The following is a 20,894-nucleotide window of genomic DNA, read 5'->3' as shown; positions in this document are numbered from 1 at the left end:
TCCTTCCTTCCTTCCTTCCTTCCTTCCTTCCTTCCTTCCTTCCTTCCTTCCTTCCTTCCTTCCTTCCTTGTTCCTTTTTGTTTTGTTTTTTGAAATGGGGTTTCTTTGTGTAGCCATGACTATCCTGGACTCACTTTGTAGACCAGGCTTGCCTCGAACTCACAGATCCGCCTGCCTCTGCCTCCCTGAGTGCTGGGATCAGAGGTGTGCATCACTGTGAGTGGCTGAGACTCTGAATTTATTGATCAGGATCTGAAGGTCAAGCTTAAAGGCTAGCCTGTTCAGCTTCCACCACAGCCTCTAAGGACCTTGCATTTAGCATCCTTCATCTTACCCACATCCTTGGACAAGGAGAAGGATCTATTCCCTACTCTAGCTGTTTGAAGGTGTTGCCCACCAGAGGATGAGCAGGCTGTGATGGGAGTCCCACAAAGGCACTTGCTGCTGAACCACTTGCAGTGTTGTCCTGGAACACTACTGATTGCAGTCCCCACAGCGCCACTTCTCTTTGTTCACCGCATGGAATCATCTTTGTGGATTAGACTATATAGTGGTTGTGTGTGTGGGGGGGGGGTTCCTGCAAAGTTTTCAAGGGAAATAGAGAAATCAACTCTACTCAGGCCTAGACAGAGGAGGGTCCCCTCCATTGCCTGACGTGGGAGAGCTCCCTTACTTTTTTTTTTTTTCTCCTGAGACAGGGCTTCTCTGTGTATTCCTGGCTGTCCTGGAACTCACTCCGTGGACCAGGCTCACCTCAAACTCACAGAGATGGACCTGCCTCGGCCTCTTGAGTGCTGGGATTAAGGTGTGAGCCTCCACCACATCCAGCCACCCGAATTCCCTTACGTTTATAATAAGCTACATGTCCCCCTAAAGGCAAGGGGATATTCCGTTCTCTTAAGGCCTTCTTTCATAGAAGGGCGGCTTGGATGCATTGGCATGAGGTCTTGATATGTAACTCAGGCTGGCCTCAAACTTATAACCCTCTGGCCTCAGCCTCCCAAGTACTGAGATTGCAAATGTCCATCATCACACCGTCTCAGAGCCTTCTTTTACACTGAATTTTTTTTTTTCATTTTGAAAACTCTCTTAAACGTTTTCCAGAGATTTGCCTCACTTAAACAACTTTCTATGCATTTTAACTGTAATAGATATTAATTATCATAATGAAAGGGTTTTTAAAATAAAAGTTTCTTAGGAAAGTCTTTCATTTATGTTAAACTGATTTAAATGTCAAGCATGAAAATTAAAATAGCGATAAAGTCATGTAGGCTGTGGTTTTCCTCATTAGTCCTGTTGTGTTTCTGTCTTTGAAGATATCCTAGCTCTGCTTCTAACGGATGTGCTGCTCTTCTTACAAGAGAAAGACCAGAAGTACATCTTTGCAGCTGTTGTAAGTATGCACCCAGTCGAGGCACACTTTACTCCCTAGTGATGTATTTCCTTCAACAATGCCTGAAGCTCCTAATTAAAAAAAACAAAAAAACAAAAACAAAAAAGTCACTTGAATGTGTTCGTACTATATCCCCACTGCTGTAACAGATTTCAAAGCTGGTTAAGCAGGCAGGTTAATCAATTCTGAAAACAGTGAAAGGCTGCAGCACTGATGGGGAATGGACACTACCCCAGGGCTTCACCTACCTCCTTCCTGCCTGGATTTCTGGGTCTTCCCTCTGGCCTCTGGCCTCATCCCCATTCCCTGCGCTCAGCTCTGGCAACTGAGGCATTAGTGTTGAGCTTGCCATTCCCAGTGTCTTGCTCTTTTTTCCCTGGATGGTCCTTTTACTGCCCACCTGCCTGCCTAATCTATAACCTACTGTGATAATGCCCCTTCTGCCAAGCAAGAGAACACCATAATTTCTAAAGGAGATTATTTTCTTTTCACTTTTCATAGTGCTGGGTATTGAACCCAGGACTTTCCACATACTAGACAAATGTTTTCCTACTGAACTATAGCCTCAGGCTTGAAGACAATTCTCATTGGTGCCAGAGTTATTGTTAGCACATAACTAGATTTTAGCATGCCTGTTAGCATACTTTTAAACTTGTTTGTTTGTTTCTTATGCCTCTACCTCCCTTCTCCACCCCAGTCCTTCCAACATCAGGTAGGAGAGAAATGTTAGTGGGGAGAGCAGGCATAGTTCTTTTTGGCTACTTTCTGCTGTTTAGTGTCGTTGGGTTCCTTGGGGCGAGTCCAATCTTCACTTCAGGATAGCTCCAACTTCTCCTCAAACTGCAGCAACAGCAACCAGCAGCAGCAGGGGGGAGCAGCCGCCGCCTTCCTCTGCCCCTTTCTGGCTCTGGGCTCTGACCTTTTGTCTCTCTCTAAAGTCCTCAGAATTAAACTATCTGCACCTGGCAAAGATCTCCTTGCAGAGCTTGCACAAGGCAAATAATTTGCTGCTGTAAATAAACTGCAACATCTGCATGACCCACACCTGGGATTAAAGCAAAAACATGTTTACAATAACACAACTGGGTTTTTAAGATGCCGAAACCTTCTACTACATTTCCTCCCTTTAGTCTAAAAAAAAATAAATAAAATAATTGGCTTTTTCTCTAATATGAATGAGACTTGTTGATGTTTTCGTAAGAGGAGATTATCAATGAACCAAATACTTTTTGGATTAATAATTTCTTCTATAACCTGGTAGCTCTCAGCTGCTCTTGTTCGGAATGGCTCATACTTTTTGCTGCTGAGCCTCAAGCTAGGACTCCAAAGCTCCTTCCTAATGACAAGAGGTTACCTTGTATGTGATTCTTTTTCTTTTTTAATAATTTATTTAATTTTAGTTTGTGTGCATTAGTGTGAAGGTGTCAGATCCCTTGGAATTGGCATTACAGACAGTTGTGAGCTGCCATGTGGGTGCTGGGGATTGAGCCTGGGTCCTTTAGAAGAGTAGACAGCCCTCTTAACCACTGAGCCATCTCTCCAGCTCCTGTATGTGATATTGAACCTGCATCCAATGACACTTTTTACCACAGCATTTACTAACCCAGGATGCTGAGAACCCAGTGCTGACAGAAATGGCTCCTTGAGTCACTGATGGAAAGTACTGTATTTCTCAGAATTAACACACCAGAAATTTTGAACTCTGAGGCTTTTAGTGGCTTGGTCACAATTTCTTTTCAAATAACCAAGTTTACTGCAGTTGAAGCACTAAGCATTTTGATATCTAAGCCTTTTAGTGGCTACTGGGAAAGCTAATGGTGGTAATCTCTTAACCCAAGGCTGCTCCTCTGGCAGCTCAGTTTGCTTAATACTAACCTTTTCTCTTGAAACTGTCTCTCTTTAACCCTTTCACTTTGTATGGCCTTCTGCTCCTTCCAGCTATTCAGCCCACCCAGAGACTGTGAGAACTTGACACCAAAAGTGCAAGGAGCAAGGAAGGGTAGCAATTTTTGGGAAACTCTGGCTTAGATCAATTACCAGATCTAAACCTTTCCCCCCTCCCTTTTCCAGCAGCTCTGTTTGCTTCCCAAGCGCTTCCGTTTCTACCCAGAATCTCTAGAGTTGCACAGCCAACTCTGCAATCCTTTCAAAAGCGAGAACTGGGGGACCCTTCTGATTTTCTTATTATATCCACTTTTTTGTTTCTTGTATTCCTCCATATCCACTTGCAAATCTTCTAATTCATCAGTCATTCTCCCAATCTCTTTTGGAGCTAGAATAGAGGAATAAGATTAAGCAAAACCAGAAAATCCCTTCTGGGGGCAGCCAGGAGAGAACCCAGCAACAATAGCCACAGTAAACTTTTGACACTCTGAAAGTATATATGCATGTCTTCACACCCCGCTGTCTTCTTCACAGCATTAGAGCCCAGACTTTCCATTGTTGTAAGCCCTACATTGGGCACCACTTGTTGGCATTCTTTTTCAAGTATTTTATTTGTGTTCCTAGCAGTACATGTTCACTGGCAAGGTGAGTCATGCTTTCTGAGTTGTATAGCTGGTGTTTATAAATTCAACAAAAATATAGTCCAGAATAGCCAGGCTTCTGTTTCTACTAAGCACCCGCACTCTAAAAAATGGAAGCTCCTACTCACAAATGTTGATAACAACAACAACAACAACAAAAAGGCTTTAAAATGCTACAGGACAAACAAAATATCCCTGCAGACTGCATTAGATCCTTGCATCATCAATGTGTGACACCTCTTCCCAGAGCTGATATGTTACCTGCACTCCTGGGGATGCTGAATCTTGTTTATCTCTACTGTTTGTGTAGTTAATATAAATAATGACAAGCATGCCCTTGATGCCTTCTGGCTGGTGGTTTAATTAATTTTCCTTTCTACCCTTTATTTATTCTTCACTTTTGAAAGATCTTGCCACCACCTCCCTTTCTCTGGAATACTAACCTACTACTAATAATTTCACTTTATTCCATATCAAGCAACTCAAACCCACCTTGCATTTTTACATACAGAAAGAGGAAGCTGAAACATAGATCTCCAATACTAAAGCCATCTTAATAATGCTTAGAGGACCTCTAATGCAGAGGTCAGGATTCAACATCTTTAAAACTGATATACCCTCTATTTCCAGAGGCCAAGCATGGGACTGGGTAGACCAGTAGTCTATTCCACCATGATATCTCTCTCTCTCTCTCTCTCTCTCTCTCTCTCTCTCTCTCTTTTCTTTCTCCATACTTCTCTGGAAAACATGAAAAGCAGCCTAGAGATGCGTTGGCCAATAACCCCAGATGTGGCATTGCCGTGCAGTGCTGGGAAGGCAAGCCAGCACTGGAAAGTCAGCAGTGGGGAATGGCAAACTCTGGATAAAGGCTTCACTGAGTCCACAGGGAAGAAACAAAACCAGATGCTGCAACCAGCTCTGTAAACAGTGGTGGGAGCCGCAGACCAAGGCAGATCCCGTACTCCACATACTTCTCACACTGCAGACATTCCTTTGGCCCGTCTTTTAACCACAGCTCTTGAGCCAGATGTGGGGCTGTTAAGGCCTTCTACTGTGAGGCTCCAGGGCATGGCATGGAGACACCACAGTAAATGTTGGTAGAAGTTTTCTTATTATATACCTTGGACACCAACTCTTAGACTTTCTTCCAATTTCCCTCGGATGGAATTATGTCAAATCCGTTTCTGCAGATGTCAGTTGCAGGCCTATTCTGTGACAGGCCATGTGTCTGGCGTATGAAGATGAGTTTAAGCCCCGTCCTGCTCACCAAGTGTTCATCTGGTTGGGAAGGAGGAGCCACTTCCAGGCAGAGCTGCAGTAGTTGTGGCGCCGAGGTCTGTAAGGCTGGAGCATAAGTAGCTAGTGATGCCTAGGTGCTGTCAGGTCTCCTCTGCCCATTTCTATACTTCGTTTGGTGACCTACGCCCGTATTTCCTATGGTTCTGTTTCCAGCACTGTCTTCTAATTATTGCCAAATCCAGTGACTTCTGGGTTCTCATCCTTCCCAATCTTATTGTGATGTCAGATATACTGTTTTCTTTCTTTCTTTCTTTCTTTCTTTCTTTCTTTCTTTCTTTCTTTCTTTCTTTCTTTCTTTCCTTCCTTCCTTCCTTCCTTCCTTCCTTCCTTCCTTCCTTCCTTCCTCCTTCCTTCCTTCCTTCCTTCCTTCCTTCCTTCCTTCCTTCCTTCCTTCCTTCCTTCCTTCCTTTCTTTCTTTCTTTCTTTCTTTCTTTCTTTCTTTCTTCTTTAAATCCTTTCTTCCTCAGCCACAGGAGTTGAATCGAATCTTTTTCCTTCACCTGAGGGTCTTTTAAAAATTGCCCTTTTTAACTACCAGTATTTTTTAAATTACTAATTTTAAAAAAATCTGTATGTGTCTGTGTGGGTATGCCTATGTGAGGGCAGAGGCTGGAAGAAAGCATGTTTTCTTGGAGCTGGAGTTACAAGTAGTTTTGAGCCACACAGTATAGGTACCAGGAACCAAACGTGGGGCCTCTGCTAAAGCAGCATTTGCTGTTGGCCACTTAGCCATCTTTCCAGACTCTAAATTGCCAACCTTAAGGATAATTATTCCCCTACGTCTTCATTCTCCATCTGCTTCAGTTTGAGTAAGAAATGCCCTCCACAGGCTCCTGTGTTGAACACCATGTCTCCAGCTGATAGTACCAAACCCTGTCATTGTGAGACGAGAGCCAGAGGAGTACATTCTCCACTGGAGAACTTCTGAAACTCTTGACAGGACAACGCGGGAGATGGAGTTTCCCATATCCTGTTGCTTCCTGTGGCTCATGGTCCTGTGTGACTCCTGGTTTTGAGACGGTGCAATTTCACCTGTGCATCCTCTTAACTCTTCCAGGACCAGAAGCCTTCAGTCATCTCCCTTCAGAAGCTTATTGCCAGAGAGGTTGCTAATGAGGAGAGAGGCATGTTTCTGATCAGCGCTTCATCAGCCGGTCCCGAGATGTATGAAATCCACACCAATTCCAAGGAGGAACGAAATAACTGGATGAGGCGGATCCAGCAGGCAGTAGAGAGGTAACATCGCTGTCTTTATCTATAGATGTCCTTGTTCAGTCTCGGAATGCGTTCTAACCATGTCCTCCCTGCATGAACACCTTGCCTCAGCCAGAACTGCCTGCTTCCTGACCTTTGCCCCTGCCTGCTGTAGCCTGTCACCTGCAGCTCTGTCCTCTGCACACCTCCCCACATGCCGTGCCTTCCCGCCCTACCTGTGTGCTTTGGTGTGGCTCCTGCTCCCTGCTTCATGAAGACCTCTTCAGTCCAGGTGTTCTGTGTCGCATCTGAGATGCTGTCACACCCTCTTTCTAAGCCGTTGATTTGGTGCTCGTCACCTATTTCCTGTAGGGTTGTATTTTACATGCAGGTGTGCGTGTGTTTCTGTAGATTGGAAGCTCCTTGAGAGCAGGTACCGTGTCTTCTGTTTCTGTGTGTGCCTGAGGAACCATTCAAATAAATGGCTGGTGGATTTCAATGTTCTCAGTTAACGTATTGCTTGTTACTCATGTAAGGAGGCTTTTGACAAATGAGGGGTGAGGATGGGGGTGGTAATTCCTACTGTTAATTCGGTTAGTTGGATGAGCGTGGTACTCTGTTAAATTGCTCCCACCTCTACCGCACCTACTCAGTGTGGAGGCTTATTATCTGTCCCTTAACCCTTCCACCCTAGCTCCGTCAAGAGGAGTTTCCTAATGGTACAAAACCCAAAACTTTATCTTAGTTGCGTGTAATAACAAGCCCACTGTTGCTGCTGCTTTGAACCTGTGTTGTAGCATGTGAATACTCAAGAAAACGAATCTCTTGGAAAGTTGGAACAACCAATTCTCTTTGTGCTGATTTTTATTTGTTTGTTTGTTTCTTTCTTTATTTTTGCCTTTGTGGATAGTTCTTTTGCCAAGTTCCCGTGTTTTTCTCATAAGCTTAGAAATCCTTGAAACTGGTTTCAGTGATGCCTTGACTGTTGTCTTTTAAAGTTGTCCAGAAGAGGAAGGAGGAAGGACAAGTGAGTCTGATGAAGAGAGGCGAAAAGCTGAAGCCAGGGTGGCCAAAATTCAGCAATGTCAAGGTACGTGTGCAGCTCTGGCTTCTGGCTCCTGTGTTCTTGAGTGGCGGGAAAATCGTGATGTCATGAGTCAAGGCAATGCCACTGAGTGTACCTGAGGTCCATACTGCCTACCCTCCGCCAGAACCACCCGTCAAGAGACAAGGGATGAATGACCAAGATGCTCATGCAAATACACAGAACACATATGAAACCATGGTTTAGGGCCTTGTGGTGCTGGCGAGCCCTGGAGTTTCTGCCATGTCAAGCTCCTGTGACTAGACAAAGAATCCACCAGGCAGGACATCGAGTGCACTGTGAAGCCAAGAGATACATTTATCTCACTAATTCTCCACTCTAGGCCTTACAACTAGAGTCATGTAGGGAGGTCATTAAAATTTTGTCATCTGCTCCTTAGCTCCCTGAACCAACTGAGGCAGAGACTCACTGGATTCAATGTTAGTTAGGGTCTCTAGCGTTAAGACTCCTGTAACCTATTGAAGTCAGGGGAAAATTGATGCATGCAGAGGTCATCATAGAAATGAGATGTTTAGAAGCAGAACCATAAACTGGCTCTGGCTTTGACCAAGACAGACTGAAGACTGAGGCTTCTCAGCCCTCACTCATTGCGGAGAGGGTTGCCTCAGTTCTCTTTCCTGAGCTGGGTATTCAGTCTAAATAGAAGATTATCCTTTCCTGAGTTGAATATCCAGGCTTAATAGAAGTTATCAACATAAAAAAAACTTTGCAAGATTTTCTGGTATTTGGGAAAGGTGCATTTATTTATCAAGTGCAGTGGATGGTGGGGAAAATATTATCACTTGTAGGAGGTCATAGTCACAAGTGGAGGCATCAGAAATGGAATCTGGCTCTCTCCACCTGTTATAGTAAATAATAGAAAGGCATTGGGCTATATATTATTTATTATTAAGCCTAAGATGATCACGGCAGTATTAGTTGACCCACTCTCACAAATAATAAGGCACAGACACCTGTTAGATTTATAACTGCCTTCTTTACCTTGGGCCGGGCAGATATTTCACTTACACGGTCTCAATAGCCTCACCGTCCATCTCCCAGCCCCCAGCCAATGCCATCCACCTTGATCCTCCTAACTTGGACTACCTTTCGTCCATAATCCCGTGGTACTTGCTTTTATTTTTTTAATCTTTCCATGCCATCATTTGGAGTCTGTATGAACAATGGCCTTTTATTTAGACAGAAAAGCGGAATCGTTGGAGGTTGGTCTAACGCTAACTGCTGGCCCTCAAGATCTGGTTACCGCCAGCCGGACACGCCCACCCTTGTTCCTGAAAACCTGCCTAAAACATTATACCTGATTGGTTCATTAAAAGGCCAATACCTGGGCAGGGCAGAATGGGGTAGGCGTGGCTAAGGTTCACAGGGGTGGAGAGGACAGAAAAAATCATGAGAATCACAGGACAGAGGGGGACGGGAAGAGAAAAGGAAGGAGGAGGCCACCATGGGTTAGCATGGAGAAAAAAACCACGTGGGACTGGAGAAAGGACTCTGATGATGGCGTGGAAAGGCCTAGATAAAGAATAAAAGTGAGTACCGTGGGGTTATAGATGACAGGTAGTCCAATTTAGGAGGATCAAGGGGATGGCATTGGCTGGGGGCTGGGAGGTGGATGGTGAGGTTATGGAGACTGTGTAAGTGAAATATCTGCCCGGCCCAAGGTAAAGAAGGTATTTCTAAATCTAACGTGTGTCTGTGTCTTATTATTTGTGATGGCAGGTTAAATAATACTGCTGTAATAACCTTAGGCTACAAATAAATAACATGTAGCCCGACGCCTTTCTATTAGCTACTACAACACCCACCCAAAGTGTAGGGCCAGACTGCTTGCTAAGTCACGGTGTCTTTTTCTCCTAACTTGATATTCGTATTAGTTTTGTGGCCACACTAGAGGTGACCTCTTCTAATGAACAATGTTCCACAGAAATACTCAGCAACCAAGACCAGCAGATTTGCACGTACCTGGAAGAAAAGCTGCACATCTATGCTGAACTTGGGGAACTGAGTGGCTTTGAGGATGTCCATCTGGAACCCCATCTGCTCATCAAACCTGACCCCGGAGAGCCTCCCCAGGCAGCCTCCCTGCTGGCAGCAGCCCTGAAAGAAGGCAAGTTGCGCTGGAAATGTTTTGCTTTGGCAGATTCAGACTGCGCTTACTGGGTGCCTACCCACTCCATGCCGTGCATGGCGGCCTAGGTGCATGCAGAATGAGAGAGTATACTTATTCTTATAGAACCTATGTTCCGGACATTTCAAAATATAAAGAAGTAAGCATATAAGATTGTAAGTATGAGTGCTATAAGGAAAATAATCAAAATACGGGAAGCGGGGAATTATGGAGTTGTAGAGAGGAGTGAATAGTATTTACATTGATGGCCATGACGGTTGGCAGTGAAAGCAGAGTAGTAGACCGCTTTGGGACATGTTTGGGAAATAAAGTGAAGGAGGCTGACAAGCATTCATGATGCCCCTCCCACATGACAAAGCCTTAATGGACCAAATCACCTGCTCTCATACTGAGCCAGTGGTTTCGGCTTTCTTCTTTCTACCAAATCTTTCCTGATGAGGGGTTAGAAATCCATTGGTTTTTGTTCCTTACCACATGACAGAGGAACTAGGATGGCCTTGTAGGCTCAAGGGAACCCACGGCAGTAGAGGCGCCATGTAGGCTGCAGATGAGAATCCATCCTGGGTTATGGGTCCACACGTGAGTGTAGGTGATCAAGGCCTCCTCCCAGCGCGAAGACCCCATCGTGTAAAGAAAGACAAGCCCCTTTACTCTGCTGGACTGCTACTTTCCCTCCCTCCTCTTCTTGAATTTCATCTGTCTTCCAGTTTCCAGCCCTCTAGGAACTTGTTCTCATGTTCCCAGTCCCACCAGGGACTGCTGCTCTCCCGCGGCTCTGCGTGGCCATAGCTATGTCTCTTTCCCCGCTTCTCTTTCAGATTTCCCCGATCAGCTATCACATAAGTCTAAATGTGGTGAGGATGCTTTAGAAATAATTACAAGGTCCTCAAAATAGTAATATTCCACATACTAGCCAATACTCCCTTATGTAAGTAAACATGTCCTCTTCGGGGGCTCATAGTTCCCAAGAGGACTAGAACACAGATGGGGCTGTGTATCACGACAAACAAGTTTGAAGAAACACTCTTTTGAGGAGGAGTTAGTATTTCTTAGTCACAACGTTAAAAATTCTAATATGTGGTAGTGTATGTGTATTAATTGAAGTACAGTCGGGTTTTCAGTATACTAATGTACTGAAGGTTGCACTTGAGCTATTTTATATTCTCTGTGCAGAAGGACGCTGCTGTCAGTTGGTAGGGACTGCGGGGCTGTATAATTTTTCTGTAAGGGGCCAGTTCTAAGTGTTTTAGTCTTTGCAAGTCACACACTTTTGGGGATGTAGTTGTATGTGCTTATGAACACGATGGCACACACCTGAAATCCCAGTCCTTGAGAGGTAAGGGCAGGAAGGTCAAGAGTTCAAGACCATCCTCAGCTGCAGAGAGTGTCTGAGACCAGCCGGGAGTACATGAGGACCTGTTTCAGAATAAAAGGGAAGAAAAGTAAACAAATGTTAGTTCTCCAGGCTGTATGACGAAAGTTGCAGGTCCAATGTGATCTGTCAACTTTCAGCCACTCACAGTAGCTAACCTTTTGCCATTGTGCTGCAACAAATTGTCATCTACAGAGTTCATGCCCGAGAACCATGTGACAGAGTTGCTATCAAGTCAATTAATTCACAGAAATAATCTCACAATGCTTTAGATACGTCTGCAGTTTTGCGTTGAGCTTTATCTTCGGGCATGTGCTGCCCAGCTGTTGCAGGCTGGACACACCTGCCAGACTAAATCTCTCTCTCTATGTATTTATTGCTTAAATTTAGTTTTGTTTTTCTCCTTGTTAGCCGAGAGTCTGCAGGTTGCTGTGAAGGCTTCAAAGATAGGCGATGTAAGCCAGACATCTGAAGAAGGCTCTGGAGGCGCTGTCCTGACTGACATGCCCGGGTCACAGGATGTGCCAGCATCGCCAACTGCTTGTAAGTGACAGTGCGGGCCTTGGCAGTGAGCCTGGGCACAGCCCCAGTGTCCACGGTGGTCATATAAAACAAAAGCACTGATTTACTGATTTTAAGAGAACTTAATGTATTTTTTGTAATTAGGGGGGAAGAAAAGCTCGAGAATACATGGTGGCTGTAAATAGAAATTATATGTGGCAACTAATGGCACTTGTATTCCAAGGACTTGTCTGTCGGTTATGCTATCCTGTCCCTCAGTTAAGCATTGCACCCTCCCAAAATCACATCTGCCTTGGTTTTCACGACTCCTTGGATGAAATTTTGAAAGGACCTTCAATCCTTTTTTAAGGGGTCTCTGCAATCCGTTAAGCAAACAGGCTTTCGAGTATAAGTGTCAACTAAGCAACCATAAATCAGAAGGATTTAAAGTCCCTCCTACCCCCATGACACATGCACCTGTGAGCATGGGTTTGGTGGCATCGTTATAGGATGGCAAACAAATCTTTTTTTTTTGTTTTGTTTCTATGGTGCCAGGATTATTGAGCCCAAAGCCCCGGGTAGGCTAGGCAGGCAGTCTCCCACAGAGCCACGCCCACAGCCCTCGCAGAGAGGCTTCTTCAGGTTGGAATATGTTTTGTGCAGCCTCGGCTGACCTCCGTTTCTGATCCCTCTGCCAGAGAAGTGTGAGCTTACCGAGGTGCGCTGTCACACCCAGCTGTCGATACATTTTAAAAATAATAGCAGTGAGTTTAGCAATGTCTCCAAACCCAATTATGCTGTTTTAGGCCACATACTAAATTCCATGAAGGATTCTAAAATAAGAGAATACAAAGTATATTTTTTCATCGTGTAAAGATGGTAAAAAAACCAAACAAACAACAAACAAACAAAACAACCTTATTCCTAAATTATGTGTGTAATAAAATGTCTGCAAAAAAAAAATTTTTTTTTTGAGACAAGGTCTTACGTGGCTCTCATACTGTCCTTAAATTTACTATTGTATTTGAGAATGGCTTTGAATTCCTGATTGTCTCAAGTGCAAGGGTTTTAGGTGTGTGCTGCCGCATTCACTGTGTGTTAGAATTTCTTTAACAAATGCCTTGGTTCAGTAGAATGCCTAGAAGCAACATAACTTTTTAATTCTTTACATTTTTTCTTTCGTTTTGTCACGAGCACCCAAAATTATTTTCCCCTCTCAAATTCTGCTTTATCTAATCCTGGCTTTCTATTTTCAGAATGTGCACATATGTTTTTCATTTCAAACAGCCAGATTCGTCAGGGGAGTTGTACTTCTCTGGGTGATTTCCTTTAGAAGAGCCTCATTATGCCATTGAGGAAGTTCTCTCTAAAAATACCGAGGGTATGGTCTTTCGCCCAGCCCCAGGGACAGCTGGGAGGTTCCGCTCTGCCCCTGCAGCTGTCTGGAGCGCTCGGCTGGACCTTCCCTCCTTCCAGGCAGGCTAGTGTAGGTTGGCCCCTTCCGAATCTACATCTTGCATGGTCTGGGAGCCTTCTGCAGTGACAGTCACTTGCTAGAACTAGAGCAGCCTGCCATCGGGATCAGGCCAGGAGGCGTCGGTGGCTGAGCTCTGTAAGGCAGAGGCCATCCTGGGTTAGAGCAGAGCGCTGCTGGAGTCTGGTCTCCTTCTACAGTTGTTAAGGGCAGAGGATTATTCTCCAGCGAAGGCATGGACTCAGAGTGGCTCTGCAGTGGCTTTGTGGAGGGTCTTTGTGAAGCAAGCCCATGTCGCTCTGTGGCTATAGGGCAAGCAAAGTCCTCTCGTTTTGTTCATCAATATGCTTACCATGGGCAATGATTATAATCTACTTCCTAGAATGGTCAGTCCAGCGGAGACCCCATTGCCCACCCTCATGCTGAATCTGGGGGGACACGAACCTCATGGAAAATCCAGCCTTCTTCCTCCGTTCAGCTCCACAGGAGCCTCCTCTAACATTTAAGTGTTTTTGTTAATGTGAGGAAGGGGGAGGAAAGACAGACTGGTTTCCTTTTTGGAAATGGCTTGGACATCTCTTAGGAGTTAGGAAAGTCGCTATGAATTGTCCCTCCACCGTCATTGCGTAAGCAGTGGTCAACTTGGACACAATGGACTTGGTTATCACTTGATCCATTTGAAATGCTTTCCACTCACACAGAAAACTGGTTTAGAAGAGGCTTTTGGAGTCCTGGACAACTGTCATTTTCCAAAGATGATGCAAGTAATTATATTAAGTTAGAGAAAAGGGGACACTCCCTTGTTAGAAACAAAGATGCATACTGACATGATATTAAAACAGAAACGAAAAACGATTACAAACGTTACCAGGAAATGAATCTTTGGGTCAGGGTTCTGCTCAGATACTGCTCCAATGAAGTATGTGTGGGCCTTGAAAGGCCCGGTTTGAATTAGTAAGAGGTGAACTGAGTGTAGTCTTAAGTTTTGATTGAATTCACATCGTCCGTAAATAAATAATGAACTTCTGTCGACTGAGGTTTCATGGGTGAAGGTAAATTTGTATTTGATATGTAACAACTCTGGACCAGCTGCTGTGTTTTCCTGCATTAAATGTACAGTGTTTACAGTATTAACGTATAAGTGGGAAACTTGAGAAAAGCTGAAAATGAGGAGAAACCGGGGCAGGCTCTCGGTTTTTATGACTCTGAAACCCTAACGCATTAGCCACCTCGGCCTTCCTAGAACAGCGCCCCCTGCGCCTCTGGACCTTCCTCTAGACTTGTCCATCTCGCACCGGCTACGACGGAGTCTTTTACGGACCTGGTCTGCCGAGACACTGTGCTTTTCTTGTCTCACCGGGCACCTGTTTTAAATGTCTCCTTTCCCAGGAGCCTTGGTCCCATTAGGGGGAAGTGAGAGGTAGACTTGGTACCACAAAGAGCACACGGACACTTCAGCCCAAGCCAGAAGCACAGTTAAAAACCTTGGTACAGAGGTGCTGCTTGGAATTTCTTAGCTTGTAAGCTCCATGAGAGCAGGGACTGTGGACTTGTGCTCTCTAGCGCCCCCACGGAGCACTCAGTATGTATTACCTTGTGGTAGGTTTTTTTTGTTTTGTTTTTTTCTTTTTTGGAAACGTGTGTCAGTGTGTACAGAAGAAACCACTTGGCTGGCTGATGTTTGATGTTGTCCTTTTTTGTTTCTGTCTCAATGGTGTGCTTCCAGCACTAGTCACAGAAGGGACAGAAGGAAGAGGCTGCTGGGATGTGGATCCCGGGCTCCAGGGTGTGGTAACGGACTTGGCGGTCTCTGATGCAGGGGAGAAGGTATTGTTAATTAACCACCTCGTTAGTAACCAGCACCCATTGCCTTGTATATAAAGTAGCTTGAGCTATCAGGCAGCGAGTGGATTGGAAATGCTTTTTTTTTTCCTAAATTGTTTCTGATTCATTTAAATATCTATATTGAAGCGTTCTAGTCTATCTATTCTTTAAATGTTCATGTTCTTTCTATATCATGTAGGTGTTTAAAAAACAACTGAAAATTATTAAAAACAAAACAAAAAGCTTGAAAACCCTCCTGTGTGTATGTGTGTCTGCGTTCTCTGACTTCCGGGCTTACTCTCTGCAAACCTTTGCTTTTTCTCCTACTGCTTTTGGCAACTCTTTGGCTGAGAGCTGGCCCCGATACTGGGATGCTACACCACCAGATGGCGCCATTGGGACGGACTGGCTTCTATCCTCTACCAATCCACTGCTCCTCAACCACTGTCCACCTTCCTTCCGCAGACTCTGAACCCACAGGACCACGTTTTGCCTGTGGCAGGGTGTTCTCACATGCTGCTGTCTCTCTGATTCTTGATATATATAGGCTGTAACTCTCTCTGTAGAAATTCATGCATACAGCTTCCTGTTAACTTCAAGTCTGTGGTTTTGTAAGCAGGGGAATAACACTGTGATTTGGGGAGATGGCGAGTCAGCCAGAGAGTTTCACTTTGTCTAGCGCTGATTTAACCCCATTACCAAGTATTCATGTGCACCGGTGTGGGAGCACAGCTCATGTTTATTACAAATGCAGGATTCTGCTTATGTGTTTCCCAGATACGTGACAGGTGACAGCACAGGTCTGCCTTTCAGAACTTCACAGCTCTGATTTAGTATTCATTTTCAAAGTTCAAAGGCCCAAGTTAATTTATGATTACAGAATTTTACTCTATTTATTCTCATTGTAAGCTTTGAGACTTATTTGTCTTCCAATGTTTCCTGCTTTTCCATGTGATCTTTGCTTTGAAGACTGAAGTGTGTAGTTTTCAATGGCTCCTAGGTTTTGAGGGAGGAAAGACAGTTGGTCAAGTGGCAGCTGAATTCTGCACAGAAAGTGGGTTGGTATCTAGCTATGGGGAAATCTGACCCTTCATAAGGTCTTTTTGAGAAGGGAAGTAAACTGAGATACAGGAAAGGGTCACTGGGGTCAAACTTTAAGATAGCATGTAATGCATGTCTTGGCACTAGCGTCCTTGAAAGGATAAAGTTAAAACAAATTTCTAAAAGAATTAAAAACAGTTTAAAAAAGAGTAGAAATTCTCCTGCTCAGCTACTAACTGCAGTTGTGCAGGACAACCACCAGGGGGCAGATGACGCTCGCTGAAAAGATGATGTTTCCTGTCTCATCCCAAACCCAGTTCTAGTGTGAGCACTCAAGTGTAGCACAGCCCAACTCGTTTCCGCATTTACTTCTCTATAGAGTATAAACATCAGGAGTATTGTTATTTTTACCACAAAAGCAGTGGATGGGCCAAGATGGGCTCGTAAGAAAAGCAGGACCCTTACCACCAAAGCGGTAAAGGGCTTAGCCTGATGTCTCCCATACAGTTGGGCAGAGTACTGAAGTACTGACTGACATGTCTGCCGCTTCAGCCTTTGTCCTTTCTCTATTAGAGGGACTTAGCAACAAAGTCTTTAACTGGTGGCATGAAAGAAAAGGACATCAGGCCAGCCCATCGCCGGTGTTAGCATCAAGGTGAAGATGCCTGGAAGATGTTACCGTGCTTGACTTCCTTTAGGGCTTGCCAAGACATGGACCCAGACAAAAGCAAGCATCGAAAGTGTGGAGTGTTCTTTGCCACTTACTTATTAAAAAGAGGGTGTGCAAATGCATCTTACAGTGATTTGTTGACTGTCCCTTATGTGCTAAGCACTATTCTTAGGTTTGTAGCTAGAACATTGAATACACAAAGTCTTACTATTTGTTGGTTTTCTAATGAGAGAAGACAGACAATAAATAAATAAACAAATGCTTAATGGAGTTTTGGGAACTAGAGCTCTCAGTATCTACATGTTCCCTGCGTTCAGTGGTATGAAAGAAACAAAGTCTGAGGCATAGACCCCATCCCCAAGGAGAAGATGCAGCCTCCTCTGTCTTTATTGCTGGGGTTTGAGCTGGACTGGTGATTGGTTGAGGCAGGACCTGGAGGACCTCAACTAAGTGCTTCCCTGGGGCTTCTCTAAGTACCCACTGGCTGCTCGAGCCTCATGGTTCTCTAACACTGAGATTGGGAGCAGAGGCCCTGTGCTGTCCTGCAGCTTCCGGAGAACACGGTATAACCAACCGCCTGTTCCTGGAGATGAGGCACTTGTCCGCTGAGCTCCTTTGCTCTATGCCACTGTAAGGCATGGTTGGGTAACAGTTGCCACACATCTCTAACTCTGAATGAGTGAAGACCCACAATGACAAGGGGCTGTTGAATTCTCCGGCTCAGGAGGAGATGGTTACTGTAGCTGAGGTGACGGAGTTAGGGAGGGAAGCTCCTGTGTTAGGGATTCCTGCTAGCTTTCAGAAGTCAAGCTGTTCATTTTCTCGTGTTTTTATGTATTTTAGGTCGAATATAGAAGTTTCCCAGGGTCTTCACAGTCAGAGGTGAGCTACACATGTTTTGAACATATACCACCCTTTCTCAAATTGTAGCCAAGGAAGCTTTTCAAGAATTTGACACGTGTAATCCTTTTTCACCCCCAGATTATACAAGCGATACAGAATTTAACCCGTCTCCTCTATAGCCTTCAGGTAATGACTCTCCTGCAATCTCAACCTTGTGAATGTTTCTCTTGATGTACTTTGACGATTCGCAGACCTTAGAAATTAGAAGGGTCCTGAGTGACCCTAGAAGAATGCCAACTCCCTGAGGTGTAACTCCGCCAGATGAGCTGAGTTCACCAGCACAGCACCAGCACGGCACCAGCATGGCACCACCACGTTTTACCCCATTGATCTCTGAAACCCTAAAACCATTCATGTCTCTCGAAAAACAGCGATGGCTCTGCCTGAATCCAACACAGTGAAACACGACTTCTTGTTTTCTGGTGAAAACTTAAATTCTCACCTGAACTTGTGTCGCTTGCATGTGTGGCCTTAGGCCTTTGTGACAAGCTGTGAAGTCATTTGCTTGCCCCTCTACATTTTGGTTTGCTCATCATCCAGTCCTGATTGAGTGCACTTTCTGCGCCAGGCACTGCGCTAAAGGGTAAGGTCACAAAAGCAAACCGGGCCGCCACGCCTCCTCCTGACGGAGGCTGGCTGTCTTTTAGAGGGCCGCGTAATTCTGCCCTCACGCAATGCACACTGAAGAGGCCACCAGCGTGCTCAAAGTGCTTTACGCGATGGCTTGAAAACTTTTAATGCCGTCAAGACAGTAGTTACAGTGTAGAAATTTTTGAGAATAAAAATCAAGTAAAATGTCTTGTGGTTCCAAAAAGGGAATTGCTGTTGCCAGGATAATTTTTAAAAAACCACAAGGAACTAATAAGACATTTGTCCCGTGTTGTACGCATCCCTTTGGAGTTTAGATTGTTGCATGTCACCCACTAACCACACACATCTTTCTGTGGCATCAGACATTCTCCAGCATGGGTGTTAATATATGTGTAGTATTTGGGTCTGTAGAATTTATTCAGTCCCACGTATTTATGTTTGTGTTATTGATAGCACAAAAATGTCAATATCCTTTATAGTTACTATCTTTAACCGTATCTGAATGTCTCCTTAGGCTAAGGTACTATCATTACCTTTTTACGATTTTATTAAACTGCCAAAATTAATCAAGTCATTTCTTTTCTTTTCTCATTTTCTCTTTTTCTTTTTCTTTTTCCCCTCCTTAATTTAAAATTGGAGCAAGACATCAGATTACTTTCATTTTTTAATTCTTTACTTATTACTAGGACCAAGCATGGAATTTCTCATTAGTCTTTCATAGTTCATATTTTACACCTTAGGACTGTTAAAGGAAAATTAAGCCTAAATTTGAAGCAAAAAACATAAAGCCGTGGCTGCATAAGATATTTCCTTATTTCTATTTTGACGATAGAACACTTGTTTCTCTTAAGCACCGTCGCTCCCAGGCCCATTCTTGCTTCAGAACCGTTGTCTCAGAGGGAAATGCTTTGGATTACACTTGAGTATGTGGCAACACTGGTCACCTCCTATAATTTTCATTTTTTACAAGTTTCTAGGTCACTCTGTCCAGTTTCCTACCTCTTACCAAGACCACTAGTTTAAAACTGCATTGTTATTTATGAACTAAATGGGAGCAAATTTGTGTTTCTGCCATGATCAGTTTCCTTGTCTAAGAACAGGGTCAGCCCCCTCTTACTTTAGGTTATACTGGAAGCTTTATAATTGTCTTCATGCAAGTACTATATAAAATTAGAAACATATGTCTATGCTTCCCCAATGATGGTTGTTGATAAAAGATATTGGTTTTTAATGTAATTTTTAAGATATTCAGCCAACCCATTAAACTTTAGTTTTTGTTTTAATAAATTTTCCATAGATTCTCTGGAATGTTTCAGGTAGGAAGTTTGGGGGAAAACAGTGCTATGACTATTTCTCAATAATTTTATCAATTGAATTTTTGGTTTATTTGGATGGGCACAAGGGTATCTAACTTTTTTAACATGGTGACATAGCATTGTCATCTACAAATGTGTTGGGCTGCATCCATTTATCTTGTGGAGAAAACAAGCTTCCTTTTAGATGTCAACTAAGAAGCTTTGGGCTTGAGAAACTCCATTAAACTCTCAGGAGCTGGAAACATCCTGAGTTGTTACTTGATGAAGTATATAGAGTCATTTTTGTGTTGTTCACCTCTGAATGCAGCCTCGTATGTATTTTGGTTCAGAAGAGTTCAGCAGCCCATTGACCTCAGTTTTGCTATATGTTAATTTAGTGATTTTCCATCGTGGGTTGCAAGCCTTTGGGGTCAAATGACCCTTTTACAGGGGTTCCCTAAGATAATCAGAAAATACAGATATTTATATTATGATTCATAACAGAAGCACAATTTACAGCTCTGGTGTAACAGTGTGGTTGGAGGTTGCCATAACATGAGGAACTGTTTTAAAGGGATGCAGTGTTAGGAAGGTTGAGAAGCACAGTGTTAAGCTGAATCTAGAATGGGAAACATCAAAGTCCCCAATAGGACCCCTTCATCAAGTCAAAGCTTTTGAGCTGCTCTTAGGATATGGGGTCTGAAATAGTTGTTTTGTAGCACGGTCCTCTCTTTAGAAGCTGAACTTTTAACCCATTTCTGAAACGTGAAAATTTGGTCCCTATATTAGAGTTGGAAAAGCATAGACAGGCTAAAAAAGGACACGGAGCACGGATAACTCTACCTCAGTAGGCGAAATGAGAGTGGATTAAGAATTCCTAAGCACAAATGTTAAACGTGGAAATCAATACGCAGTCTTCAGCTGTATGTTTGCGAGAGGGAAGAGAATGGCCTCATCCCAACCTCCAGCAGACATGATGAGTTCCTTATGGTTACACGGAGTTATCCTGATTGTAATCCTTACACTAGAGCTAGTGGCTGTTTGTTTAAACATGCAAAATATTGGGGTTTATGCGCTTTATAGTCCTGATCCCCCTGGGGTCCATTGATGTTAAGTGGTGCTGTCAGGCCGGCAGAGTGCCAATGGATTATCAGTGCTGGTTAGCCCATGTTTAAAGGCCACAGTGGTTGGTACTTACTCTCCATGATGACTGTTGTTCTACTTATAATGGCTCTCCAAAGTCATGCGTCAAGAGTGACCATAAATTTTTTCAATTTCTTTTCAAATTTAAAAACACAAATTTTATTTCAAAAGGCCCTAGTGAATTCATTTTTGAGCCTTATTCCAACCCAAGTATGAATTTTAATATACCTGAGTTAGCAGACTTTCAGAAAAGTGCTGATCTCACAAACTGATGGGTAAATCCCCATCTTCCCAGGGTGTGTGTTACACGGGCAATTTTAAAACGTCTTAGGAAGGAAAAATTTGAATTTGTTCTTAGGACAATAATAACATCTCACTCAGAGTCAAGCCACACACACACACACCCAGCCACACACACACACCCAGCCACACACAC

The 20,894-nt window shown here is 43.9% G+C and overlaps 1 protein-coding gene across 4 annotated transcripts in view; it reads left to right on the top strand.

Annotated features, from left to right (window-relative positions):
• The window catches only part of Arhgef28 (Rho guanine nucleotide exchange factor 28), a 292,013-nt gene that overhangs the window by 234,747 nt on the left and 36,372 nt on the right, over window positions 1-20,894 (top strand). For all 4 annotated transcript variants that reach the window (XM_055598372.1, XM_055598373.1, XM_055598371.1 and 1 more), the window contains 8 exons: window positions 1,317-1,393; window positions 6,275-6,453; window positions 7,410-7,501; window positions 9,441-9,623; window positions 11,428-11,559; window positions 14,718-14,818; window positions 17,370-17,408; window positions 17,508-17,555. In XM_055598372.1, coding sequence (XP_055454347.1) covers window positions 1,317-1,393; window positions 6,275-6,453; window positions 7,410-7,501; window positions 9,441-9,623; window positions 11,428-11,559; window positions 14,718-14,818; window positions 17,370-17,408; window positions 17,508-17,555 — 851 coding nt within the window. The remainder of the gene's footprint in view (window positions 1-1,316; window positions 1,394-6,274; window positions 6,454-7,409; window positions 7,502-9,440; window positions 9,624-11,427; window positions 11,560-14,717; window positions 14,819-17,369; window positions 17,409-17,507; window positions 17,556-20,894) is intronic.

Source organism: Psammomys obesus, unplaced genomic scaffold, assembly GCF_907164565.1.
Source record: "Psammomys obesus unplaced genomic scaffold, mPsaObe1.curated_primary_1811, whole genome shotgun sequence".
Taxonomy (NCBI): Eukaryota; Metazoa; Chordata; class Mammalia; order Rodentia; family Muridae; genus Psammomys; species Psammomys obesus.
This window is presented reverse-complemented; position numbering and strand designations above follow the sequence as displayed.